Source organism: Daldinia decipiens, assembly GCF_022478715.1.
Source record: "Daldinia decipiens strain CBS 113046 unplaced genomic scaffold F4813scaffold_15, whole genome shotgun sequence".
Classification (NCBI taxonomy): Eukaryota; Fungi; Ascomycota; class Sordariomycetes; order Xylariales; family Hypoxylaceae; genus Daldinia; species Daldinia decipiens.
Window position 1 is genome coordinate 181,581 of NW_026054558.1, and position 27,263 is coordinate 208,843.

Consider the following 27,263-nt stretch of genomic DNA (forward strand, 5'->3'; position numbering starts at 1 on the left):
GGTCTACTTATGTTAGAGACCGAGTATCGTTAGGATGCTTAGAAATACGCTATATTTTGCACATCAAGATATCTTTCGCAATTTTACTTGGTAAATTCGATTCCTATTGCGTCGATGGCGTTGTAGTATCGGATAACGACGCTGCCATTCTCGACCCTAGGCATCTACTCAGCTACCATACCTATCGTCAAACTAAGGCGCCTGTCGATCACTTGATATTCAAATTTCGAATAGGGTAACCTAGTCCTTGACGATCCACATTAGGTTCTCTTTCACTTGGAGATATGAGAGCTCGAATGTCGCGGGGACGAATGAGAACTCCGTGACCCCCTCCGTCTTAGAGCGGGAAGATATCAATGACTCAAACTAAATCAAGACCAGTTGAAGAACCAAGACAAGCGTGTCGGTTCATGTGTGGATATCCGGTGTACTCCACATCTCGGGCCGTGATAGTGTTGGTCTATATGTCTAGCAACTTCACCGGGCAAGCCTATTTGCTCTCTTATATCTAAAAACGTGAAGTATTAACAGCCTCGTCATGCTAATACGGCCTGACTAGACCAACCAGATATCACCAGTCTATCTATGCGTACACAACTTAAAGGGATAGAAAATGATATTAATCACCAACTCGGAATAGCCCAACAAGCTGCCATAGAGAAACATCTCATTGTCTCGCTTATTTGTTGACGAACATACGCATGAGATCCTAAACGAATCACATATCTGCAAATAGCTTTAATCTGCACATCGGCTGCGAGTCTATAAACGCGGCTCACCGGTTCAATACCGACATGTATGTTTCAGCTCACATCTAAGGGTTGGAGGTGAGATGTCTCGCGCTTGGACTTGCTCTCAATGGTACCTCTAAGCGCCATGGATAATTAGTAAAGAATCTATGAATGAAGGGAGGCTGCTCGTAACGTAAGGTATTCGCCACCCTTGACTACCAACGTATTTATCCGATTTGGTTCTCGTCAAATGACGAGGAGGCCTGAGAAGTCTTTACTATAATGAGTTGGGGTGGTATTATTGTTATTGTTCTATTGAAGTATACGTTTAAGTCACTTGCCTACCGGGAACTCTCCTGCGACCTTGCTCATTCGTATCAGTGCCTCCTACAGCTGTATATATTATCTAGTCTTATTCTGTTTTCTTAAGTTTACTTGTGATACTACATGTAGACAGAATATGATACACATATATATGTGCCTGATGACATCTTCCCTATCATTGGCTAGGAGAATTTGGCGCGTGGCTTTCAGCTTCAGTGTGGAGTGTGTACTGATACCTGTATGAATTCGAAGTCGCCATAGGTGGCGCCCTAGGGACAGCAGCTAGCTGGTCGTCTGCAAGGCTGAGCACGTCCTCACCTGAATCGCATGGGTTTAAGAATAAGGTGAATGGGGTTGTATTTATTGCCACGAGGCCCGGGTAGAACGACGTAGGGGAGGCTGTACGAGTCCTACCTATGCAAGAAGGGCCGGCCTTTAGTCTGGGTGGTTCAGGAACCGTTTTACGACCTCTGATAGGCCTCCATGCAACCAGCTTATCGACTAGCAGTTCCAAAAATGGATATGACTTATCGGATCAGTCTGTGATAGGCATCGTTCGTCCGAAAATGGGAGATCTTCGCATTCACACATGACGTTGTGCTCGCCAAGACCGGGTGCGTCCTCCAGACACACACAGATCTAGTGCGGATGCAGCCCATTCCTAAGGGTCTAGCCTTCCTCCTTACATACGGGATGCTGTCCCAGGCTTTCCAGCCCGCGAGGGCGCAGGAGATCTGACCCTAATGCAATGCGCGGTATGAGCCGGGGTAAGCTGATTAGGAGGGTAGGTTTGCAGCTGTCAGGACCCGGGTGAGGTCTCCAATGAGACGTGCTATCATGATTTAGATCTTCGTAGCGATTAGATCTATGCTGAGTGTTGCGATTATATCGCCGAGGTTCACTCGGGGATTCGTGCGAGGGTTGTGATATCCATCCCAGAATACGTGGTCTAGTCTGGGGAAACTGACCTGAATCTTTGGGGGCAGACTGACAAAAGATAATCCTGATAATGGATCAATGTCTATAAATTCATAGTTGACATGGTATCTTTGTCAATAGACTTGTCAATAGGAGGCCTAACTTGGATACGGCACAGCTTCAGCAGCTAAGAATAAGTGAGGGAGAGAGAGAGACGGGGGTAGAGACAGGTGATGTCAGCTAGTTACAAAGAGCTCTCTGCTCGGGTTACAACTTAAAGTCCGTTATACGCGCGGAACCATCACGACAGGGCTTGACAAATCCCGGCTGCACCCTTACATAGACATTACAGATTTTTCATCCGTGTTTCCGAAGAGGGTGCGCTATCGGGTTTGAACATGCGGCGACACGATGGTACATCGTTTAGAGCCGACCAAGTACGGGATTAGTTGAGGGTGTCTTTGTGTAAGAAAGCAAATGCGAGATGTAGTCTATGATTAACAGAACTTTTGTTTCATTGCAGCTGGAGTGATGCAACACACCTGCAGCGCAAATCGAGGCTAAGCTTCTGAATAACCAACCCAACTCAGCCACAGATAGCTCGATTCGCCCGAAGAGTTCAAGATTTGTCCGCCTATTATGACACTAGCATGTTAAAGATCAGTCAAGTCAGTCAAGTCAGTCAAGTCGGGGAGTGTTGGAGCGTATTGGAGATACATAGGTGCGTGACCCGACGGTAGTTCATTGAAAAGTATGCGACGCTCCGGACCTTAAAACGGAATAAAATGTCAAGTCTCAGATTGCGATAGGCGCTTAGAGCTTTCATGGTTGTAGCTGGTTCAGCGCGGATCTTGTTAGGCTCTGTCATTGGTTAGAGCTAGGTGTGAATCGAGCCTCGTGGGCAAATATTGTCAAGGGGTTTGTATTATAGAGTTGTCAAATTGGTGATCCCCGGAGGCTGCATGACTTGGGAATGACAAAAAAAAAAGAGAAGGGGGGAGTCTTTCTAAAGAAACAACATTAAACAAGTTCTCTAATGATTTGGAGGCTTGCAGCTTGCGGCTTGCGGCTTGCGTTCCTGGGACGGCCTGGGACTCTCTCGAATCTGAGGTACCATTACCTACCTACTTGGGACTTGTTAGTAGTTGGGTCAGCAGCAATGATACTATGCTATGTACAGTGATGAATGATGGACAGCAAGGATAGATGGCAATTAATAACACTACTTGTTACCAGATCCATGGCCTTGGCGGGCTTAGCATTGGGACCGTCATCAAACCGCCTCAAATCTTTTTTGGTTATTCCTCCAACTCCATGTCGACTCCTATCCGTCGCAGTCAGTCGTTTAAACTGATCGGTTCTAACTCATCACGTTAGGTCTCCGCAAGACTCTTACCGTACGAGATGAGATTGTATCCGTGCAGAGTGAGATGTCCAGGGGTCCCTCGAGTCTAGACGCATATACTTGCAGAACTTGTAGGACTTGCAGGAAGTTGTGCCCTATGACGCACACCCTCCAGTTCTGAGGTCGGCGACCACTTTCTCGCAAAGCAGCAGGGATCTACTCTCTCCTCTTCACACTACTATGTACAGAACACTACGTACCTCGAATACTCCCTCACGGCATACAAACATACAAGCATACAAGGCACACTAGGGTTGGGAATCGATTCGAGAGGTCGATGACAGCTGCAGCTAACCCGCCTCGAGTACAACTACTCGCAGCTCTTGGCCGTAACTTCGCGGCAAGCATACCACACTCTCTGTGATGATTGGGCTGGAATTCGTTCAGATACCGAGGCCGTTGCACTCGTTGTTCTCCCCGCAACGCTTGCCTGAAAGAGGCGCTCGACCTATCCAGACGCACGAAAGAGGGCAGAACGGCGGAACTACCGCCAAATAGGATGACTTCCTATCTGAACCCATGTCTTTCGTGTCTTAGACGACCCTTGTAAGTGATAATGGTGTCTGCATACTTACACGACTCTGCCGCGATCGGTAGGCCTGTTTGTTCCGCCAGAGCCTCTTCGGTGCCTAAGTTCTGAGGCCAATTTTGACATCGTTCCAACTCAAGCTTTTCCCATCACAGCAGAACGGCAATTAGAAAAGTAGCCTTATCGAGTACACATCCAGTACCGCACCCAGTACGCCATGGCTCCACATCGCGAAGCGGACTGCATTGCTCAAGCGAACCGTCCCAATCATACGGCTTTCTCTATCCCTTTTGCATCTGACACTTGCGCCTCTTACACTTTTGGTCGAGGTACGTAGGGTCCACTAGCGTACGCCAACCGTCTTTCTCCAAACCTCGTCAAGGAAGACATCAAACTATACTTTTCTCACCAACGTTCCTCTCCGGGAAAACACTGCAAGTATGCAAACTACCTAGTACCATCCAGAGAGAGCTACTGTTGGAGACGAAATCCGGTACGTATCGGCATCGTCGCTCCTAAAAGGGAAAAGGTCAGGTGTGTCAGACCAAATCGAGGATCCAATAATCTCTACCGGTCTCTCATCATCAGATGTACGTCAAGTATCCCTGAGGGAACCGTCTACAGCTACGATGTGTCACTAGATCGCGGTCCCTAGCGTACGATGTGCTGCGCCTACTGTTTCCTTATCGACTCGCCAAGATGTCTGTCGTCCGGTCATCCGCTTGTGCTAGGCTCTTCCAGTTTCCAGCATGGCATACAGCCAATGGTCGACACCAGAGTCGCTCTCGCACGTCGCGCCACCATTCCGTTGCTGACCTTTCTCGACGAGAAGATGTAGGGCGGATATCACCCCACGCTCCCTACCCATGCTTCCCGCTATGGACCCCATGAGTGGCGGAAGAGGAGGTTGAGTATAAGATGCTCCGCCTGGAACTGGTGTTGTTGGATGATGGTCCTTAGGAAGACGCAACACAAACATTGGCACGGGAATCCTCCATTGTTACAATCTTGAGAATACTTATAATCCTAAGTGTCTTCTCTCTTCATCTTCAAGCATTTTCCCCAGTATATCAACAGGGTTTAAGCACCTATCAGCTTACATCAAGTAACCAATGCCACTCCTCACCATGTCTAAAGGGTATAACAGCGACGTGGAAGCGTTACGCCAAAAGGAGTATCCTCATATGAATGATGGTACGTTTTCTGTTGGGATTACCTGGACCCCAACTTACCTATAAGCAGGAGTCTATCTAGACCACAGTGGAGCTACTATATATGCGAAATCTACTGTCGATTCGTTTTGCGCAAAAATGATCACCAACTTATACGGAAATCCACACTCGGAGAACTCACCAGCTAAGCTTTCCGGTGATGTTGTTGATCATGTTAGAGAAAAGACACTCAACTTCCTCGGCGCAAGTCCGGAGCACTTCGACTTGATTTTCGTGGCAAACGCTACTGCAGCTATCAAGCTCGTCGCTGATTCCTTCAGGGATCTCTCTGAGAAGACTAGCGATCGGAGGTTCTGGTATGGGTATCATAAAGATGCGCATACAAGCATTGTGGGGGTCAGGGAACTTACATACGGGCAATCTTACTGCTTCCAGAACGATCAGGAGGTAGAGCGATGGCTACATTCCCCTGAGTCAACTTACCTTAACCGCCACCATCTTGGTGGCCTGGGGCTGTTTGCCTACCCTGGCCAATCCAACATGTCTGGTAGAAGGCTGCCACTATCATGGCCGGGGATTCTGCGCCAGTCAGAATCCTTACAGAACACTTACTCTCTTCTCGATGCCGCTGCACTAGCTATGACATATCCTATGGAGAACATCTTTCGGGATGTTAGCCAGGCGCCGGACTTCACTTGTCTGTCCCTATATAAAATTTTTGGCTTTCCAGATATCGGAGCATTGGTCGTTCGAAGGGAGTCAGGACACATTCTGACTCTAAGGAAATATTTCGGTGGAGGGACCGTTTCCATGGTTGCCACATTCGGCGAGAATTGGCATCGGTCAAAAGGTCTCCAAGCGCCCACCTATAAGCTCCACGAAGGCCTCGAAGACGGGACCCTGCCGTTCCACAACATTCTCGCGCTAGGCGAGGCTATTGACGTGCACAAGAGACTATATGGTTCGATGAGCCGAATTTCGGATCATACTTCCTACCTCATCTCTAGATTGTTCCGAGGTCTGCTCACTTTACGCCACTCCAACGGCCGGCCACTTTGCCGTATCTATAACGAAAATAGCGACTTCGAAGATTCGACAAAGCAAGGCTCTGCCATTGCTTTCAACGTCTTACGGGCGAGTGGGCATCATGTTCCTTACTCTGATGTTGAGCGGTCCGCCAATTCTGCGGGCATCTACATAAGGTCCGGGGGTAAGTTTATTTATAACCCCTGACGTTGGTACGCCCGATGTTGGTCAGTTCAGCTAATCCTACTAGGCGTCTGCAATCCTGGCGGTATATTCACAGCTCTTGGCTACGAACCATGGATGACGGAGCGTGCTCTATCGGCTGGACACCATTGTGGCTCACATGGCATAAGTATCATCCATAGGCTTCCCACAGGGTACGCTACAACTGACCTTCCGTCTTACCCTCCCTCGCGCAAGCCCTTGTTTGCTGCTGTATACTAATACATCACGGTCATACAGTATCGTGCGTGCAAGTCTCGGGGCTATGTCGACGAAACAAGATGTTGACACTTTTCTGGATTTCCTACGCACTACATTTCTCGAAGACGATCAGGATTGGGTACCCTCGACTCAGGCTACTGTTCGCTCCCCGCGAGCCGAAGCCTTCGCCTTTGACCTTCCCGTTAATTACACAACGAGTAATTTCCCCGATGTACGAGAGGTTCCACGCCCACGCCCTGCCCTGCACCATTTCACATCAGCCCCTGAAGCCACACCGAGGGTAAATCCGCTTGCGATGCATGACTTGATCCACGGTCTCGCTGCTGTGAAGTAAGATATGAGCCGATTAGCTAGAGTCGGTTTCCTAGGCGCTTATATTTCCTGGAGAAATATCGTCAGGTTTCTTTGTACGCGTGCTATCTTTGTCCAGCACTCACATTCCTCGGTTGATTAGTTGGAGTAATGGAGTGTTTTGGCGTGTCCGTGATCAGGTCAAGGGGCTGATATAGCGACACATGTATCTAGTTAGGATATGAGAATGTTTTTGACCGTCTATGAATCCAGACAGGCCTATGCCCTTTTCTCCTTGATTCTAGTGGTGTTACTCGTCACAACTACAAAGGGTGTGCACACCATTTCAATACAGTTCTCGGGTTTAAAAATAAAGAGGGAGGGTCTTAACCAGGAACATAGTATTACACGCATTATTAATAGGTATCGTAATGCTCCCTTTGATTTTAATTGGTCTGACTGAGTCTTGTGCTCTTAACCCACCAACCGACCCCATATCAGGGGCCTACATACCCAGACCGCGACTACAACCTCTTGCTCGTCATACCGAGTGTCAATAAAAGCCACAACAATTTTAACTCCTTACCCCTAGTAAATATGGTTAATATATTCAGTGCCCCGCTACTTGCTGTTCCTTTCGATAGTTTTCCCTCACCGGTATAGCAGCCATCTAGCTATAAGGCATGCAATGCTTTAAAATATCGGCAATCGGTGGTGCTTATTGCACAGTGGCGCATATTATGTCAGATCCTAAGCCATCTATTCCGAAGTCCAATAGATTTGCAGGATTACATCTCGTTTCCGCCCTGGCGGTGCTGTGTACATGCAATCAATATGCGCACCCCGCGAAAAAAGACCTTATTATATACAGGTAACCAACATCTATGGGGGTCCACCCGCGCAAGTAGTACATCCTCTTCCGCCCGGGAAGGATGCTATTGCATATATGACATATATAACATATATGACGCCCTCGGTGTGACCCCGAATGGAAAGTTGAAGGCAGCAGAGGCATAAAGACTTCGCCGTGACACGTTCCTGAAGGATAGTTGAACTCTTCGCCCCATTTGTCAGACTCGAGACGGTACCTGATCTATCTACATCTAGATGATGGCTTATAAGCTACCTACATAGGAGGTAGCTATGCAGTACGTGCGAAAGATAACGTAGCATCGAAGAGTTAGATCGCTGGGTGCGGCGGGAAGCAATACAAGGATGAGGCGCAAGGTCAACAGAGTTACGCAGTGTTCATGCACGTTCCTTTCGAGCGTTTGATTTGCCAAATGTTGAACTATCTCAAATCCTTCCGCTGCATTCCCCGATATCTCGCTTTATACTCTATCCTCTATGGCTGATAAACTGCGCCGCAGTGATTTTTATTTTTATTTTTTACCTTACCCCAACGACATCCGCAACAACATAATTCACCATTGGCATTACTTTAAGCCGACAACTTTAGATACGGCAGATTGCTTGTATTTCTGTAGTACGATGACGCGTCTATAGAGTGTTGGTCTGGCAATCCTACTTTGTGTAGCCGGGGCCGGAGCCGGGGCACCGGAGGTGATCCCTTCGTATGAGATGCCGCGATGTTCGAAAGTACAGTAATCAGATGATGATGCCCCTCTTTTCAGTTCAAATAAGACTGGACCCGGGATGCAGGACATGTCGCAATATTGGGAGTAACCGTATAGTACTAGGTTGTGGTCGGACCATATTAATGGTAAGCTCGGTAAACACGGTAGTTACCCTGTCTTCGAGCACCCGTTTAATATGATTTGGATACACAGTATTCCTATCATAGGTCTAAGGACACTATGCTATACCCCTTTAGTCCTTCATGAGCTTTTCCATCTTGCAAATCGCGGCTACTCTTTCCTATTTAAGGATTTCATATATCTGGTTGGAGGGGGAAGCCTTACTAAAAGTACCTGGTTCAACCGCTGAAGAAACATAGCCGCATCGTGAACCACCATTAATGGATTTATAGCCGCCTCTAAGCATGTGTTATCTGGGACCTCGATCATCTCGTGTGATGTTACAGCCACGTAGCACGGATGAAAGGGGCCAAGCTTCAAGAGCCTAAGACGGCCTATTCAAAACCTACCAGAAGGTCACATGCTATGCTAAAACTGGAGCTATCAATAATTCATGACGGGCAGATGGACCCCGAACTCGAAAGAAATTTCTTCTTGGTCGAAATATCAAAAAGAAGCCAAGAATAATCATCTGTCAGGGGACATTACCGATGAGCCTGGCCTTTCCGCAACTCAAAAGCGGATGTAGATTGGGGTGACACGAGGTGGAACTAAACAGCACGGAAACAACTTCGTTATTCCACGAGGAACTCTAACCTAACTACGAGAGCCTATGTCTTGACATGGGCTTATGATTAGGGGGGCCAGCATAGAAACTAAATAGCATGTACCCACTTAGTGACTATACGTATGAGTTCTAAGGTTGTTAAGGATAATATATATGGAGTTTCATTCATACCGAGATAGGAGCTCTTGAAGCCTTTGGGGAATATATACTGGTACTTGTAGTGATTTGGTATGATTTCAGTCTTATCACCTTCTAATATTGTATATTATATCTGCGTTTCTAACAGAGCCGGATTTCGCAAGTTTCATAATGCAAAAATATGAGTTCTTCAACACCTTTCCAGTATTAGGACATAACCTAGTATCTAAGGGTTATTTTAATAACCCCCAACTTCTTGAAATCCTTGCGCATCCTATGACCAGTACCAATTACGTTATTTTATCGAGACGATTCTGAGAGTCCGAATAAAATATATGTGGTGGGTAAAGACCAGCAAGTCTATGTTACTGGACATAGACTGTTGAGAGATAGGGGGTACTAAAAAGGGGTAACTGCTAATTAGCAGGCTTTTATAAGGGATGCACCCCTCTCCCTTATCTTTAGAAGGTATATGTGTTAAGAGAGTCACCATTGTTGTTACTGACCCACTCAAGGCTGTTCTTGTCTTCTTACTATGCGCACTCATATACATTAGGCAGGCCCCTTGCCTAACATAGAAAGTGTAATAGATAATCAATTTCTGTCAAACCTCTAACTACCTATCTACCTACGCAAATATACTTACCTAAATATCAAAGTTATAAGGAAATTAACTTAGGCTAGATAACTTTAAAGCACCTCATATATAAGATGTTCATCGTAACATTGTCTCACGAATCCATACCACCCATTCACTCGTAATTGGAGCAATGTTTGATACTACCACCTCTCACATCTGCCTACTTCTTAAATTGCCCTACACTCGCTATAATATTAGATAATATAGACTGATATCGTAGTTGGTCTACGGTTTATGCTGTATTACATCGTTATAAATCCCTCGTATTCAGATGAATTTATTATACTTGACGTGTCATTTTGAAATATAGGGTTTTGGTGGATCTTATCTACACTCGACATGCAATGAGATCTCATCGTATACATGATTGGGCATATTCAGGTCAGGTGCATAGTCTAGTAGGCTTGTACCTAGGGGGTGTAGCTATCTTAGGGGCTGAAATTTAGGAGCGTGCTCAGAGAGGGAGACTGAGCGGCAACTACCTACTGAGCATATTTCGGAACTGGAATATAAAACTTCCTAAGATTCATGTTACTTGGTAAGAGTTCAAACCATGCATCTTTCCAACCGTGTTGCCTTAGGTAGGTACTTAAGTTACTTGAATGTGTGTACGTAGAGAAATGCTAGGTAGCTATAGTTGAATAGACGTTCCTTCAATTTTCACATCGTACTGATATAAACGGGTCGTGGAACGTGATGTAGACTCTACTTTTTGAATCAACCAGCGAGTGTTCTACCTAATTGACGAGACTAATCGTCTAACGATGTAGCCTAAAACCCCTAATACTTATGTCTTCGGCCACAATCTCGTATTCTTTTTCTTTCGAGCCATAACTATGGTAAGCTCATGATCGTGCTAGTTGTTGCAAGGGGGGCCATAGATCGTGGAATTATATTAACCAGGTCTTGGAAGTGATAAAAAATATGACTTCAAGCGCCATGTCTCTAGCCATACCAAGTTCAGGCCCGTGGGATACATCAGTGCTTTTTTTTTTTTTTTTTTTTTTTTCGCACTGACTGGAGAAAGCCACCGGTTCCTATTCTCCATCATGCGGAATGGTGGGGTGCAATGAGATCTCACCTTTCACTACCGCCTAGAGCCTTCTGATGTTAGAGAATGCTTATAGAAGACATAGTGAGTAGAAGGAGGTAGGCTTACATAGGCAGCTACCTACCCACCTAGATACTAAGCGTAAATTTATCATAACATATCAACCTTAAGCGCCTGGTATGGATGAAAGCCACGCCATGCATGAGACATTGCCGCTTTACACGTGGCCATCGGAGCCGCGTAAGTCCAGTTTATGTGCGAGCAAGAGGCTTATGGTATATCTCCAACCAACCTAAGACATTGGCTCTTATTCAAGCTGAACCGACCTTGATCTAGGCATAAGGGAGACTCCACAACTTAGATTTTCACCGATATATGTATATGTTGCCAGAAGCGATTCAGTGAATTCGTACTGTATATTCAGGATGCGCTCCACCTCATTCAGTAACCCCGATCGTAACTTGTGATTCGTTTGAAAGTGTTATATACGCAAGTTTCAGAGACTTTGCCACCTCGTCGGTCTGATTGAAGAACACCAAGGTAGCGAGACAATGCTTCCAAATCTTATTGTGGGCAAGGAAGTAAAACGGACCATTTTCTGCTCGGCGTGTTTTCCTTCAAAAACCCTAACCACTTCGGCGCCTTGTGTGACACGGAATTCAGGTTTGCCAATTCACCCCTATTCATAAGCAGGCTACCCGTACTAATGGGATTGCCGCTATAATATGACCGTATCGAGAAGAGCGGAGTTACTTTGGGAGATGTCGACGTGTAAAGAGAAGCGGCGAAATAGTTAATATGTTCTTGTCGACGCCATTTGTAAATAACACCGAGATCCGCGATATACTGATCTCTATTGGTCTAATCAGCCTTAATTTTTTTTTATTGAAGAGTTTTGACATGGGAACATTCTCCCTTAATCCTAGCAAAGATCTTAGGCGCTAAGGTTATGCATAATCTATAGTCTACTAAGAGCAATACTATATTGTCTCTCTTGTCTAATCCGCCAACGGCAACTGGCCAAAGAAGCGAGACGACGATATTGAAGAGGCATTCTTCCTATATAATGAGCGCATAAGAAAAGCTAACGCCGGGCCGCTCACCGATTTTCCGAACGTTAGGGGTAGCAGATATATGAGTCCAAGAGGAATTGAGCTTTTGTGGTATTCTGGCTAAAAGGAGATCAAACAAAAGAACAGTAATCGAATATGCGGTTAGTTAGACTCATAAACCGAGTGATGGCTATTGCTGGCATGAAAAGTCTCTCGAAACTCCCGTCGGCCCCGGGAAAGTTGAGTCAAGAACCTCCAAACGCCCTTCTCATGTATCAAGATTTACGACTTCACAATGCATGTGGTGGGTACGGACTCGAGTCAGTGGGCATGTGATCGATCAGTTAAGTTTGTCCTGCTGGGTACCTTCGGCCACTAAGAGAGAACCACTGTATAAATGGAGAAGATGATGGCTTAAGGCTAAGCAATGCATTGTGTCTCCGGGCGCTACTAGAGCATGATAAGAAAAGAGTACTGGGGTCGTGGTTGGCGTGCCTGGTGATGAAACATGAGGAATCACAATGATCGTACAGAAGAGAAAAAATAAATACATAAAAAATAAAAAATCTGTGGGCTTATGCGGATGGCGTAAGAACAATCCCTGCAACTCGCGATGAGTGGACGGTCAACCTGGTACATTGCATTAGGGAATGAGTCGGGGATTGATCTTCGGCTTTCAAGCATGAATTCTGATTTCCTAACGTGGCTCTATGCACCTCGTAAGATGCATATCATATGTAATCTGAGGTCAGCTGCGTCAACCTATCATGTAGCCTGGGTATCAAGTCGACAGCGAAACCGATAAAGGTAGAATCCAGGCTCAGATTGCGGCCCGCTCCTAGACTAGATCCTTCTCTGTTTTTACGTTGCATATGTAATGTCACCCCATTTGAGAATTATAATTTGTCTTATTGGCTATCTCGGCCTAAGTCTAAGACGTTATAACGGCCATTTAAGCCACCTACGAGAAGAAAGTGAAGACGTTGTGAGGGAAACGTACTCAAGTAGTGTATGTATTGTACATGATGGAAAGCAGTTTCTATTGTAGCTCCACCTCGCCCTAAGTGAACCCCCCCTTATCCCTGTCGATATTCCAAAAGTTCCCGATACCATGGTAAATGTCAAAGAGAAAATGATTTTCTATGGGCTTGTTCAACTTCAGGTTAAGTCTGAATTACTCAAAGCCACATACTTGTACACAGCTTGATAAATGAGCGCCAGTCAATAGTGTGTCTTGGTTCATTTCATCGCAGGAATATCAAGGCAGGAAGGTTATGACCCAGTCATAGGTCTAACGATGTAAGTCTCCCGATCCTAGTCGCACATCATTTTTGATCGACTGCTGCTGCGAAGGTGTAATGCTAGTCTAAAGCACGAATAAAACACATCTTCCGCGAAGAAAGCAGGTTCATCCTATCTTGTTCGGCTGAAAGGCTTATGCCTACTGGTTCTCTGGAAATATTGCTAGCTTCGGCAAACGGGTTTTTATGAACCTGGGCAAAGGGGATTTCACCGTTATGAAGAGGCTCTCTACAATTTAAGCCGCACTTTAGTTTGAGTAATCTAGTCCCGGATCGTCTATTAAACGCAAGTCGATAGTGTCGATAGGTGAATTAAGAAAACCTAAGAGGCTATTTCTGCAGCGTATCAAAAGGAAGTTAGCAATGAAGGAGGGATGTAAATATATTGGACCTATATGCATCTGGACTGCCGCAATATTAACGTGTCGTGTTGTTGTATTTTATAGCGTTACATTATCCGAAAGACTAAGATCCTGACCTCCCCTTGCTTCCCCAAATCTTCACCAGCTATTTTACCGGGCTGCTGGAATTGATTGGAGCCAGTATTAACCTGGCTTAACATAAAAGCAATATTTTTTTACGTCTGCGATCGTGCGTTGGTATAGATTGGATGGCTTAAAATGTCTTTTGAATGTCTCTCATAGAGACAAGGAATTTTAGAAATGAGACATATATATTAGTATCGTCGTGTTCATCTTAAGTTGGATGAGCGAATGTGCGATGTCATCCTAGTATACCAGGTAACTAGCTAAAGTACCCCTCATGGTTTTCAAGGGGGAACGTCATCGTGAGCTTAATTCGTAGCAGCATTTAATGTGACATAAAATTCGTCGTAAAAAAACTAACTAACTTGAGACTCAAAAACCAGACGGTTGAAGTTACAAGTGAAGGATATTGGGAACGTACCACAGTTACAACGGTATGGCTGCAATCTATAGCCGCCATCAAGAAAATGCATTTTGCACGTCCGAGTCAGCCCTAACGGTTTGGGGGGGATTTCCCCTGATTTCGACCCAAGATCCGTTTTACCAACTGTCTCCCTGCACTCCCTCAAGGCTATCAACCTCCATTTCACGTTAGCGAGTTGGTCACTGTATCACAGTGCAAGTCAATTTAGAGTAATGGCATTGGCTCTTATGTAACAAGAGTGTGCCACTACTTTCAGGCCATCGTTCCATTCATGGTTTGCTACCTTTCTAACCTAGTGCCGGGAACAAGGATTACATGCAGAAAAGCACAGGGCAGCAATATAAAAGCTAGTCGAATAACTAACCAACTACATACCTAGCTCGCTAGATCTAGACGAGGATGCTGTAGACGATGTTATGTGGAAAGGGGAAGAAAAGAAGAAAAATAAGAAAAGAGATTTACAACCAAGGACGATTACGGGTCCGGAGAGAACTGGCTACTCCCGGTAATCCCTGTTATCCCCCTCCTAATCCCAGAATACCGTTTGCATGGTCCCAGAAAACTGGTTGAACCGCTCCCGTCGTGATGTTACCGCTCGAATAACATGTTGCTTCTCTTATTACAGATCTGCGCTTCGCTCAATCCATATACTTGTTAAGAGATCTAGCGTATAAGATATATACTCTTCGGGTCAACTGTGGCATAGCTCTCTCGGCGCACTTCGTATCCGTTCCTTAACGCCCTAGTGCATTTTTACACGTCCATGCATTGCACTCCCCCCTTAACTTTAGAGCTACAGCCTATGGAAAGTACTTATTGGCTATTATGGGAATAATCGTATAATTCAAATAGTACTTACATCATACGAATAGCAATCTATGCTCGTCGGAGGCACTTCTGGTGCATAACAAGTCGGGTAATCCCCTTGGATACAGGGTTGTCTGATCCAATGTCGAAGGTTGAAGTAGAGAAAACCAACTATAGTGGATTCTGAGATGGTATCCGCCTCATATTTGACATCGAGGCGAAAGGATAATAGGGATTGACAACTCCAAGTTCCAGATAGCGCCGCTTTTTGCCAGTATCTCAATAAGAATTTGATATTCTTTTTTCTAATCATGCGTGGGTCGATATAGACGTATTAAATTATCACTTTTCTTTTCCTGCTCTCGTCATCAATTTTAGCCCCGGCATCTCTTCATGCCATTCTTTCGTTATAGGAAAAACAAGTAGCGAGGTCGCCTGCATATCTTATACATAGCTTAGATCCTGTCCCTCTCCTGCACGCAGATCGTCCTGATCCTCCAGCCACTCACCGGTAGCTCATAGTTTCTGATATATGCTCAGCGTCTGCCCCAGACAGATCTTTTTTCATGGCTGTTTCCGGTGCCGGACTCAGATTATCACACCCCTTCTAGCGTAAAAACGACGAAAATTTTGCTAACTTTCCTAGCTTGGGAAACCTAGGCCGTCCCTTGTGGTGAAAATTTCTAGAAGTCGTGGGCCGTGCTCACGTTCGGTCATAGCTCTAGCTTCAAAAGGGTGGCGTTCAGCTATATCCGTCCTCGCAGTCACATCTTCGTTAATCCCTTTCGACCCGGTAAGATACTCAGAATCTCTTAGGCTTACCATAATGCTAAACGCAAATGCTGCAAAAGAGAATCCCAATCCTTGGCTATAGCTCAACCGACCTCTCCCTTTCTATCCTGGAGATAGGACGTTAGGTTGTGTGTTGCAACTGATACTCTAGGCACTGCCGAGGATACCCATTTGGTCTATATGTACAGGAGTCTCAGGTGCCAGAATCGGAGCCGTGAGAACCAAGCTTCCCGATCCAGATATCTGTTGGATCCTTGTTCCCAACCTAAGGGGGTTCCTCTAGGCATAGGCATAGGCAGGTGACAAGGTGTGGACGTCTATATGCGTTGTCCTACCACGCACTTTACATGCTCTATTAAGCAATACTAACGCGGCGGTTCTTGGATGAAAACTAGGTTGTTTTTATGGTTGGATTGCATATCTGGCCCAAGACCACAAGAAATTTTACGAACTCGATTGGCCCGTCCCTTGTTTCCTCTCCACCATATTCTACTAGCATTGTTACCATATTTCGGTTTATGGCGGCCCCGAAGAGTGATTAAGAAGCTCGAATCGAAACCTGCTAAAGGCTGCCATCTACCATCCACCGTTAAGATACTTAGCGGGTGGAAAGCCACAGTGCAGAAGCCGGCCGCCCCCAATCCAAAGAGAAGGGTTCCTCAAAGCGGCTTACTCCTTAGCTTCTCATGTTGGAGAGCCCCGTTGAAGGTAAGTATCCGCCGATAATCTCTTCAGCACAGATAAATCTGAAGGACTCGTAGCTACTCGAGCATATAACATATCCTCGGTCCGTCTAGATTCACGATAAGTATTATGTCTTGTCATTCCGCGTCCTCACACGAGGGCTCTGAGATGGATGCGCCACAAGCTACCTACATGGGTAAACGTCTAACACGGACAAGTTCCGCCCTAGAGGTAAGACTTATCAGCATCCGACCTAGCCCACGCCTCCGCTTTCACCCCCTCCCCGGATTTGTCTGCAATTAGCCCAGAGCAACTAGATCGTCCCCCCTCCCTACCATACAACAGAGAATCCCATCTGAAAAACACAAGCATAAGCTGAAAAGACCCGTCTCGACTCCTAACTTGAGACCGCAGGGGGCAAACGAAACCAATCATGGCCTACTTGATCATCCCAACGAAAGAAGGAGGAATAGGCTCGGCTACCATCGATCAACAGTCGCATGTGGTAAGTGGCTATCGCACCAAGTAGTGGCCAGCTCAAGGGAAGATTCGTATGAGTGTTAAAGTGTAATTCGGTATAGACCCCTGCCGGAAAAGGAAGATCAGGTGTAAAAAGCCCGAGGTACAAGATCTCCTGAACCGATGCGAGAGTTGCATCAGTCTCAAAAAGGACTGTGTATATACCGCGGTAAATCCACAAGCACAACCGCATACGATGACACATCGACCGAGAAGAGTATCGATTGGGTCTAACCCTGCGTCACCCACCACCTCTCCCGCAACGGCAATGGGTCATATTGTGGAAAGGCAATCGAACCCGGCATACCACCAGCTTACAGCAATGCCATCGATGCCAAGTATAGGGCGACAACCAGTAGAAACTGGTGAAGATGGGGCTTATTCTGTTAGGAGTATGTGTAATATGAATCTTTCTTTGAGGTCCTACGGCTATAAGCCGTCTGCTAACAAGTAGAGAAGTTCCATCGACTACACCTAGCAGCCGCTCCTTTAGCTATGGGCAAGTGGCAAGTGGTTGGATGTCGACTGATGCGGATGCCGGCGCCGAGACGACGTCGGGGGCCACGAACACCCCTTGGATGACCTTTCCACACGGTGTACCCGAGACTACGGGATTCTCCCAATATACCTCCCACACAACGGCTCCACCACTATCGGCATGGCCGGCGAGTTCACTCGGGATAAATAGAATGGATACTGAGACGCATCTCGATGACACATGGCGTCCGTACCCATCGGGCCCGAGATCGATGTCATTCAACAGCCACCAATCCGAGCAGTTTGATCCTTCGTCGACAAGACCATACGATCGGGTGCAATCACCGAGCGCGACCAACATCATGCCAGAAGCGAGCTTAGCCGCTCAAGGGTCTCTTTCTGCCGGTGCCACGCCGCATCTAGCATACGATGTATGGCAACAGCAATACCATTACTCTAGACATAATGAAGACTATGGTGGATGGTATGAAATCCGAGACCATCCCGCCGAGGCACATGTCTCGTCTGGCGAGGATCCCTCTCAGATCGGAGGCGTCTACTATGGCCAACGATGACTGGAACTCGACCGCGGCATGGTGCGGAGTGTCAGGCCACTTGCAATCTTCTGGCCGCGTGGTTTCCACCGCAGCATTGCATACTGCCATCGTCTGAAGTTGGTTTTCTCATATAACCCAAATTATTTAAAATTCCCTTTTGTGTGTTCGTGGACGAAATCGACGGTTCCTATTTTGAAATGCGAAAAAAGTCTAGACAAAACAGGAAAGGGACGGGAACACGAAGGAAAAATATGCGAATCAGAAAGGGGCTGAGCAACGGGTCTCACTCCGGTGCAAGGATATGTGGCATCTTCATAGCACGGTGGGATCTAAAGATATACACCATGTGTGACCGAGTCAACAGCAATTAACTACTATCATATCGGCCTCAACTAACAAACCAATATACACATCATCCCTGGATATACGTAAACGGCGGTGTCAAGCATTGATTGGCCGATGGAAAAGAAATTACCCACCAATATTCCATTATCGACTTTCCGCACGGGTGAAGCACAGCTATTTTCGAAGAACATATTGGACTACCGGGCAAGCATATCGTTCCCTTGCTAACCTACGGAATTTTCCGGGACATGCCAATTGATGTAGGAATAGGATACGAGAAGAATAGATCTTTTGTTATGGGTAAAGGAATCTTTCATATGGGAAGCTGGAGGAACTAGAGGGAAGCGGTTGACTTTTCGCGTTTGAGTTGGACACGGAGGATAGGCGATCTCAATAAGGCCTTGGCTGACCCTTGCTCTGCCGGTAGGGGTATTCGGTAACCGATGCGGCTTCCCGTCCGGCTGTCCCTTGGAAACTTCCGGCTCGGAGCATGTACTCAGTTCACTGGCGTGGCTCGTAAGCTGCTTGTTACGGGTCCCAAAGTCGGAGGAGGCGTCCAAGGCTAGGCGAAGAAGGCTTTACTTTTTACGGAGTGTTAAAGAGCATGTCTCGTTCTGATATCTAGCGTTGTTGTTATTTGTCGGTTACTCTCCCCTCTTCGTTAGCCGTATATAGTATGGCCTAGGAAACTGAAAAAATTCGCGAAGGGCGGATCGCGCAAAAACGGCTTTCGGATGGGGGAGATGGGTATTTCTGAGGCTGGAGCATTTTGCGTTCTTGGTGATAAAAGGTACGAGTGTGTTATTTGGCTTGCTGGAACCTTACCTACTATATGTACTTGATTAAGAGTGTCAACACTCTTAGTAGATAACTGCTTGAAACATTTGCTGGAACGCCTTGAATGTGAATATGCCAATTAGATGGATCGTCATGTCAAAACGTACCAAATGGAACATTAGAGGTAGAGCATACTTTACCTATAAACACCGCAAAAGATTATTATCCGACTGTATATACATTTATTACCACACAACTAGCATTGGCCCGGGATGTAAAGGTCGTAGCCAGTAACAACCCTTGTATATGTCTGGGAGTTTGGCGAGATTACTCGTTACTCGTCACACAGCGATATAGGGCAAATTCTCTTGGGCGTCATCGTACCTAGTATGTCTCAGATATACAATAAATATTCCGTATGGATGCTCCATTGTTTTATATGTCGTGTGCTCTACCACAATAGTTGTGTAAGCTGCCGTTACCTACACCATTGTACAACACCTCGGTCTAGCATACTCCCACCGAAAGGACCAAAGGCCGGCGACTATCTACTTTAAGAGGTGTTGCTAATCCTGGAAACGTATTGGAATGATAGCTAGTAGATGATGCAGGGTTCCGTTTCGAGCTTTGGGACTTTGTAGAGTTCTGGTCACCATTCTTCACGCTTCCAATTGCAAAGTTAGAACCATTAGACCAACATAAGCCCCGATACTTAGAGTGGTGAGAAGTAGGACGCTATTACCGCTGGTGCGGAATTTATTTTTCAACTCGCCATCGTTATCGGTCGAGGTGAGAAACTGCGTATTACCTTGGTACCGACGATATATGGAACATAGTAAGACTCCCGCACCATAAACGGCGAAGAGAGCGCCTATGGCGTAGAATTCAGATGTGAAGATCTTGAGTATGATCAAAGCAAAACTGAACTGCGAGAGAGCGGTCCGCATATAAGCCCCTTCAAAGGTTCTCTGAGCAGCTCGGATCTCTACCAGCCTGTGCGGAGCGAGGGATTGTGAGTTAGTAATGAGTTTCTGTCGTCCACGAAATACGCGTGAGGCTCATACCCGTAGTCGGGTTCCAATGCGAGTAGGTAGCTACATAATACTGAGACCTGCCATATATGGTATCTAGGCGGGTAGAGTTGAGCCCCAACTCGGGGAATTTAAGGGTGGGTGGGTGTCTTTAGTTGATAGATGGGAGTGCTCGACGTACTCTTGGGTTGTAAGAATGACCGAACGGGCGCGGTGCATTCGAAGATGAAGATGATCTTCTGGATTTGGCTAGAATATGGCAAGTCAATACCCAATTAGTTACGTACATGTAATGATATGATATATCAGGGGAGTGGTATATTAGGGGAAGCGTCGCGTGGGATTATTTTGTTATTTTAGGGTGATACTAGTAAGAATATCTTCCTGCATATTGGGAGACATGCATGTATGTGTCTCTCTTAAGGTAGCAAGAGGAATGAACCGACTTACCTGAAACATATTTCCCAGCCCAGTATAACTTGGATTTGTTTTTATTTTTTTTTATTACTTGTTGTAAGATTAATGTGGTTTTAGTTACGTGACGTTGATGATACATGAGAAGGGCACGGTACATAAAAAGATTAACCTAGGTTAGGCGGTTAAGACTTGCCTAAGAATGGCGAATGGTGTTGTTGCGGGGGGAAGGGGGGTACTACCTGGTGTACATATGTAAGCTCCCCACCTCCATCTTTCCACAAGTAGGTACGGATTGGGACGGGAACTACGGGAAGCCACAGGGCGAACACGTGACTCTCTCCGGTTCTTTGTGTTTAGGTACCTAGGTTAGGTACTTTTCGAATTTGGAACTTGTTAACTTTAGGTACCTAACCTAGATTTTAAACAAAAATCCTCACCGGTTTGATACGCCAATGATGCAACCTTTGCAGAATCGGGGCAGTTCTCTGTAAACGGCCGTGTTGCATTGCAGTTGCGCGGTTAAAAATATCAGATTCAATGCTGTGCCGTTCTTCAACATTAACTAACTTAATACCGACTTAATACCAGCATAGCAGCCTATTCCGTTTCCTTGGTTTCCTTGGTTTTCTTACACACCTACGCGCTTACATCGTTGCAACTCTATCGTTTGACACAAACCACGTCCCAGATCCCAAATCCCGTATAGACCCAGTACTATACTTCGAAGACTCTGGAATCTGGAATCTGGATGAAGTTAGCCTCCACATCCGTGATGCTCGAGATTGAAAATGGCTCCCCGGCAATGCTGTTTGTGGTCACCTCTGCTTGGCCCTGTTACACCTTTTTCTACCTCTAGGTAGATATGCCAGCGCAGTCGTGGCTGTGCTATACCCTCTGCATTCTACACTCAATAGACCCCCGTGGATTTCACGCTACTGCAGGCTATCGAGGCAGGGACGTCGATTAATCATACTCAGTTGATCATATTATCTAAGGGAACCCGAAGAAGTTCTTCCATTTCCTCTAAGCCTACTAATAAGACGGTATAATTGCGATAAGGACATGTCCGCTATACCACCAACCGTGGAGGTTCGCGTTTTAGCTGGTGGGCCATATTTATATCGGCTCGTGCTACAGTAGCATTCACTACCCACCGTCTCTCCCAATAAGAGGATCGAGACAGTAGTTAGAGAATATCCGATTTTTTTCCCAATGAGATTCCACGATGCGGCTGGAGCAACAGGAGGTAACATCTTGATTCGGCTCCCGCATTCTGGACGTGCAGCATCTGTATGCGTTCATCATGTATACCGACCTAGAATCTCGAAGGAAATGGCCTGTCTTAGATCTCGGTATGTTTTAGTTACTGCCACAAACTCCACAGAGCACCGCCGTATGTATGAATTGGTCACGGCAGTACGGGTCAGAAAATGTCATCATTTTGCATTCTTGACTTACAGCAAGCCTCACCTGCATAGTACCCGTCTGTCATCTGAAGTGCCTTGCGATCTCGTTTGGTCGAGTGTACCATACATCTATGCCATCTATGCAACATGGTACCTAGGCTTACAAGTGGGGTGCCCTGGACTTATTCGGGGCTGAGAAGGAAGCGAATAGTGCCTTACAACCCCTGCTCACTCGATAGGCAGAACGCCTTGACGGGCTGGCGATGACAAAATGACGGACAGGGACCCAATCAATGGCGCAAGATACCTTCGAAGGGGAGCCGCAGTAGTGCGCGAGCCCTACCATCAATGTATCGATTCGCGAGAAAATTGCCTTGTCTACTTTGCCCATCTCAGGTCACCTCATCCTCCATCTCCCAACTTCTCTGCCCCTTTTATCCGTATTCAATCTCCAGTTTCCAGTTTCCAGTTTCCAGTCTCCAGTCTACAGTTCCCCTCGTCCACTGAAATACTGGATTCTTAGGCCAGTTTCCGTCATCTCCCCCCCCTGCTCCCCTTGTGCTTTTGCACGGCCCCCTTGCAAATCCATCGGCACAGGTTTCGATCAGATTGTCTTAGGCGGAGAAAAGAGGTCGCGCTAAGCTGGAGGTATTTCCATTTTGGCGCCGATTTCCGTTCAACTCCACTCAGCTTAAGCGCCGCCGCCGCAGTATCGGCTTGCCGACTTAACATCCCTCCCAGCATTGTGACCAACGACTCTACTAGATCCTCTTCTGATTTCTAAATCAAGTCTTTTGATATTCAATCAAGAACTAGATCCGGCATCCTAGATATCATACATTCTCTTTTCCGTATATCGTCAGTTACCTCGTGAAATAGCTGAAGATAGTTGGTCCTGAAGACATTCGTCGCATTGAGATCGCAAGGCTCTGGCTCAGCCATCTTCACAATTGTCGCGTCCGCTGCTTATAGTTAGTATAGGAGGAACATGGTTTCCCCTTGACAACGTCTATCAAGAGCTGCGCGGTTCCAGTATTATACGTTATCCTAATATATACTAACCTTGGGTCGCCCACCTATCCTAATCCCAGCTATGACCATGAGTGCGGGATACACAGTTTCGCCTGCGTCGCTCGACCTTCGCGATCACCTCAATGATCGCACACAGCAACCCCGCCGTGACACTCATCATAACTATAACTACAATTACAATTACAATCATAACCAGAAGTGTCCCGTCACACCTGTTGAATCTCATCTATTGTCGCCGTATTCCTCCCACGTTCAAAGTAACTCTGCCTCGCCTATAGCTAATCTCAATACCCCCGCGGACACCGTCTCCACCGACTTCTACCAGCCGAGCGAGTTCAGTAGCGAATTTGATGACCCATTTCTTGGGGTTGACTTCAACGACACCCAAGATACATTGCCTCAATTCCTCGAAGGGTTCGACAGTATTCAGGAACCCATAACCCATGCACTCATCCAAAATAGTGTCACTAGGGATGCTATATATCCTCTGAGTCCTCATCAGACGCCTGCCGTACCATCGACAGCAACTTTTGGTAGTAGTATAGACGCCAGTGCTGGCTTGGCGAATTCCACCGAATCTCAGCATTTCGCAAATCAAGTTCAGCCCTTTACCAGCTCCGTCGATTCGAATCAGCCTGCGCCTCAGCTAACACCCGATACCAACGACGGTAGTTTCTCGAGTGATGATAGCCTTGCGCCGACTACGCTTGCTATGGCTACCCAAAGTCCCCGCGTTACCGTTTCCATGTGGAACCGGGATGCAGAAGCTCCAATACAAGGTGTAGAGAGGTCCTTTATTGCGGGCGCCGAAAGCCCTCGGACTGTGCACGTTTCACAGAACTTGGCCGGGGATTTGGCTCGCGAAAATACTCACGAGACCACAGTGTCACGAGATGCACAGGGTAACTGGCTACCACAGTCTGCCGGAGGATATCGAGGCCTTGCTCCAGGAGACCGTCCTTCCGAAGAGATCCCAAGTCCTAATCAGCAAGCCACCCAAAGGGAACGCGCAGAAAAGAATAAAGAGGTTTTCGAATGGGTATCCCTATCGGCTGGTGACCCGAGCAACGTCCCAGATGGTCTGGAAAGACTTGCTGGCGGACAGGGTTCGGGAGATGATAATATACCCTCCACCGAAATTCCTCTGGGAAATACAACTGAAAACAAGTACATTCATAATCAGACATATTTTAATGTCGACGGACCGGGTGGGCCTGTTACGCACGCTGATATTGATATGATGCGACAGTTCCCTACCTGGGGGGATGCGCCGACAATTCATGCTATTCAATCCGGCACCCAGTATCAGCCTGCAACATCACAAGCTGCTATCGAAAGGTTCAACCGGCAATGCCGGGATACCGACTCAATTGTCTCGAGAGCAGCCACCTGGGGGACGCGCCGGCGCAGCCTACCTAGCATCGTTGACATGGAGGAGATTCTTAGCGGAAATTTCTTCAAGAAACTGTCCATTAGTGGACACAGTCGCCGGCCAAGTTTCATGAAGAGAATTCCCAGCCTTGTACGGAAACCCAGCACCAGCCAATTATTGAAGCGTAAAGGAAGCAATGCTAGTGAAGTACCACCAGAGGATGTTGGAGAACGTGAACGTCGAGAATCTAAAGATACGTTGGCGCCGCCGTCGCGTACCTCTAGTTGGGGGATTACTAAGAAGCAACCTCCTAGTTTAAATACCGCACTGCTCGGAATGGCTACAGGAGCCGCCTCAATCGGGACAGCTCACGTCCGGAGCGGTTCAATTAGTGCATCGGTGACTTCGCCCAAGAGTTCATTTGGAGCTCTCGGTATACCCTCCGTCAAAAATACTCTCAGGAGGCCGAGGAGTAAGACGGAGCTTCCGAAGAGTTCTAACCCGGAATACTTCTCACACCCAAATCTCGTGGAGATGTTGAAAAGGCAAGGTGGTCCACCAGTTGCTGCACTAGCGGGGACGCGGTCGACAATAGAACAGGATGACGAGGACGATGAAGATGAAGATGATGAAGGGTTCGACGATGCGGACATAAAGACCGAGTCAAACAACTCGAAACACATCGAACCAACTTTCGCGGGTTTTCGAGAACATGTACTTGATCAAAATCCTGGTCTTCCGAGTGAGAATGGATGGCTAGCCGACCGTATCGCGCATCAGATGGTTATACGCTATAAGCAACTTCAGTCCGCTAAAATCAAGCATCTAAATCAGGTTCGACAGCAAAAGTGTCATAGTGGAACACAATGCATTGGTCTTGGTGGGTCAGCTGTTCCCTTGGATGGCAGAGGCAACGAGCGAGGTCTTGATCCCCTATCGGCTCGACCAGATTCTTCCGACGGCGACACCACGCCACTCGAAGGCGGTATTAGCTCGGAAAGTTTCCCGCAGGGTATCCCTATGCCTCCGACTTCGTCCCTCCCAGCAGAGTTTGAGTGCCAACTGTGTTTCACGAGTAAAAAGTTCCAGAAACCTTCTGACTGGACCAAGCACGTCCATGAGGATGTCCAGCCGTTCACATGCACCTGGGAGAAATGCCCCAATCCTAAGATGTTCAAAAGAAAAGCTGACTGGGTCCGTCATGAAAATGAAGGTCATCGTCATCTCGAGTGGTGGATATGCGACGTTGACGACTGCCGACACATCTGCTACAGACGTGACAATTTCTTACAGCATCTCGTTCGTGAGCATAAGTTCGCAGAGCCAAAAATCAAGACGAAAGCTGCCATTAAGAAGGCCGGTGGTGGTGACCGCACGTGGTCGAGAGTAGAGTCGTGTCACGTTGACACGTCAGATAAGCCATCTAACGAGCCTTGCCGGTTCTGTCGAAAGACATTTCCGACTTGGAAAAAACTTACGGTTCACCTAGCAAAACATATGGAGCACCTCAGCCTTCCCGTCTTAGAAGTCGTCGCCAGGAAAGAACTGGATGCAGATACAATCATCAGCCCCGTGCAGGATCCGCCGCGCCCTAGTTTTCCAATGCCTCCAGTAAAACAAGAGCCTCCAAGCTTTAGTCCAGAGAGCGGTAACACGCCGATTTCCGTTCCAATGCCGCCAACAGGGCCGGCGGGGTATTCCCAAGACGACTTCAATTATAACTTAGTCCGGATGCCCGTACAAAATCCCCTACAAAGTGACTACTACAACCCACACTCGATAGCGCGGTCGTATAACGAAATGACGCCTAATCAGGGGCCTAGTATGATGATGCCAAATTATAATAACCCTCAACCATCCCAACCTCCGTACCATACGGTACCCGTCACCACGATATCGTCATACGATCAGCCTCTAAATGCCTACGTGAATTTGCAATCTCAGCAAGAAGGTTTAGAACCATTTCCTCAGTTCGACCTTAACCCTCTAGGAATTCAAGAACCCGCCGGGTCTTTATCATATAGCAACCTTGCAGCTGGTAATATCTTACCGGTCGAGCAGTATTCCAACCACGGAGGCTCCGTTTCGCCTTATCACCACTCACCTCACCAAGGCCAAAACCACTTTTACAACTCGTGAATGATGAATCCATTCCTGTTTTGCAATATACTTCGCGATGATTCCTTATAACAGATACCCTCAAGCTGGAGTTTGTAAGACGCCCTACGATGATCTTGGGTGTATTAAGAAAAATTCCACGCAAAACTAACGATATTATACGGCGTTATTTGGACAATACTTATATATTTTCATTTTCTGGTTGAAGTCTAAGCGCCTAAGTGGCTACCAGACTTATCTTTTCTAGATTATCACCCATCCTACGTTATATCTTATATTTGTGGAACACGCATAGTTGGATGAAAGCTGTCTTTGTTTTATTTAGGCTTCGTCCAGTGCTAGAAAATATTTACAGATGTTGTTCAATACGATACGATATGGTATGATGGATGGATGGACTATTGATGAACCTTTTAAGATATATGACAGCGGAATGCACACAAGTGTCTGACCTGATGAGAAGCGCTTTTATTTTCCTTCGTGTCATTGGGGTTGGTTGGTTTGGCATGCCTTCTTCTAGATTTTCAATAGATGTTTCATTCACAATTCAGATACCTCGATTCATACCTTCGAATATGGGGTTGCTTAGGATTTTGGTATGTCCAAAACTTTTGAAGGCTGGAGGTCTCTTGTACATTATCTGGACAGGCGGGTATGAATCGTTCTTATTATC

The 27,263-nt window shown here is 46.6% G+C and overlaps 4 protein-coding genes across 4 annotated transcripts; 3 read left to right on the forward strand and 1 right to left on the reverse strand.

Moving 5' to 3' along the window:
* Positions 1 to 5,019: 5,019 nt before the first annotated feature.
* On the forward strand, positions 5,020 to 7,489 carry F4813DRAFT_396044 (PLP-dependent transferase; the record flags this gene model as incomplete). Its single annotated transcript, XM_049247780.1, has 4 exons — positions 5,020 to 5,101; positions 5,150 to 6,289; positions 6,356 to 6,482; positions 6,568 to 7,489. The coding sequence occupies 4 exons, from the start codon at positions 5,020 to 5,022 to the stop codon at positions 6,881 to 6,883; spliced, it is 1,665 nt and encodes a 554-aa protein (XP_049099828.1). The 3' UTR covers positions 6,884 to 7,489.
* An 8,763-nt stretch (positions 7,490 to 16,252) lies between these two features.
* F4813DRAFT_62331 (uncharacterized protein) lies at positions 16,253 to 18,200 on the forward strand. Its single transcript, XM_049248706.1, has 5 exons — positions 16,253 to 16,563; positions 16,617 to 16,770; positions 16,954 to 17,044; positions 17,121 to 17,450; positions 17,518 to 18,200. The coding sequence occupies exons 2-5, from the start codon at positions 16,669 to 16,671 to the stop codon at positions 18,108 to 18,110; spliced, it is 1,116 nt and encodes a 371-aa protein (XP_049099829.1). The 5' UTR covers positions 16,253 to 16,563; positions 16,617 to 16,668; the 3' UTR covers positions 18,111 to 18,200.
* Positions 18,201 to 19,412: 1,212 nt separating this feature from the next.
* Positions 19,413 to 21,013, reverse strand: F4813DRAFT_358215 (uncharacterized protein). Its single transcript, XM_049243207.1, has 4 exons — positions 20,902 to 21,013; positions 20,696 to 20,831; positions 20,427 to 20,494; positions 19,413 to 20,207 (listed from the first exon to the last, which is right to left on the reverse strand). The coding sequence occupies exons 2-4, from the start codon at positions 20,702 to 20,704 to the stop codon at positions 19,874 to 19,876; spliced, it is 411 nt and encodes a 136-aa protein (XP_049099830.1). The 5' UTR covers positions 20,705 to 20,831; positions 20,902 to 21,013; the 3' UTR covers positions 19,413 to 19,873.
* A 1,974-nt stretch (positions 21,014 to 22,987) lies between these two features.
* F4813DRAFT_62367 (uncharacterized protein) lies at positions 22,988 to 26,830 on the forward strand. Its single transcript, XM_049248707.1, has 2 exons — positions 22,988 to 26,685; positions 26,755 to 26,830. Exon 1 carries the CDS (start codon positions 23,162 to 23,164, stop codon positions 26,609 to 26,611), a length of 3,450 nt encoding a protein of 1,149 aa, XP_049099831.1. The 5' UTR covers positions 22,988 to 23,161; the 3' UTR covers positions 26,612 to 26,685; positions 26,755 to 26,830.
* Positions 26,831 to 27,263: the final 433 nt, after the last annotated feature.

Excerpts from the sequence above, each read along its gene's own strand:
- F4813DRAFT_358215 (XM_049243207.1), bottom strand. Across the intron at positions 20,208-20,426 it reads GTCATTCTTACAACCCAAGA|GCTGGTAGAGATCCGAGCTG; the intron begins GTACGTCGAGCA and ends CGCTCCGCACAG.
- F4813DRAFT_62331 (XM_049248706.1), top strand. The coding sequence starts at position 16,669 with ATGTCTTGTCATTCCGCGTCCTCACACGAGGGCTCTGAGATGGATGCG. Across the intron at positions 16,771-16,953 it reads GGACAAGTTCCGCCCTAGAG|GGGGCAAACGAAACCAATCA; the intron begins GTAAGACTTATC and ends TTGAGACCGCAG. Across the intron at positions 17,451-17,517 it reads TGGGGCTTATTCTGTTAGGA|TTCCATCGACTACACCTAGC; the intron begins GTATGTGTAATA and ends CAAGTAGAGAAG.
- F4813DRAFT_62367 (XM_049248707.1), top strand. The coding sequence starts at position 23,162 with ATGACCATGAGTGCGGGATACACAGTTTCGCCTGCGTCGCTCGACCTT.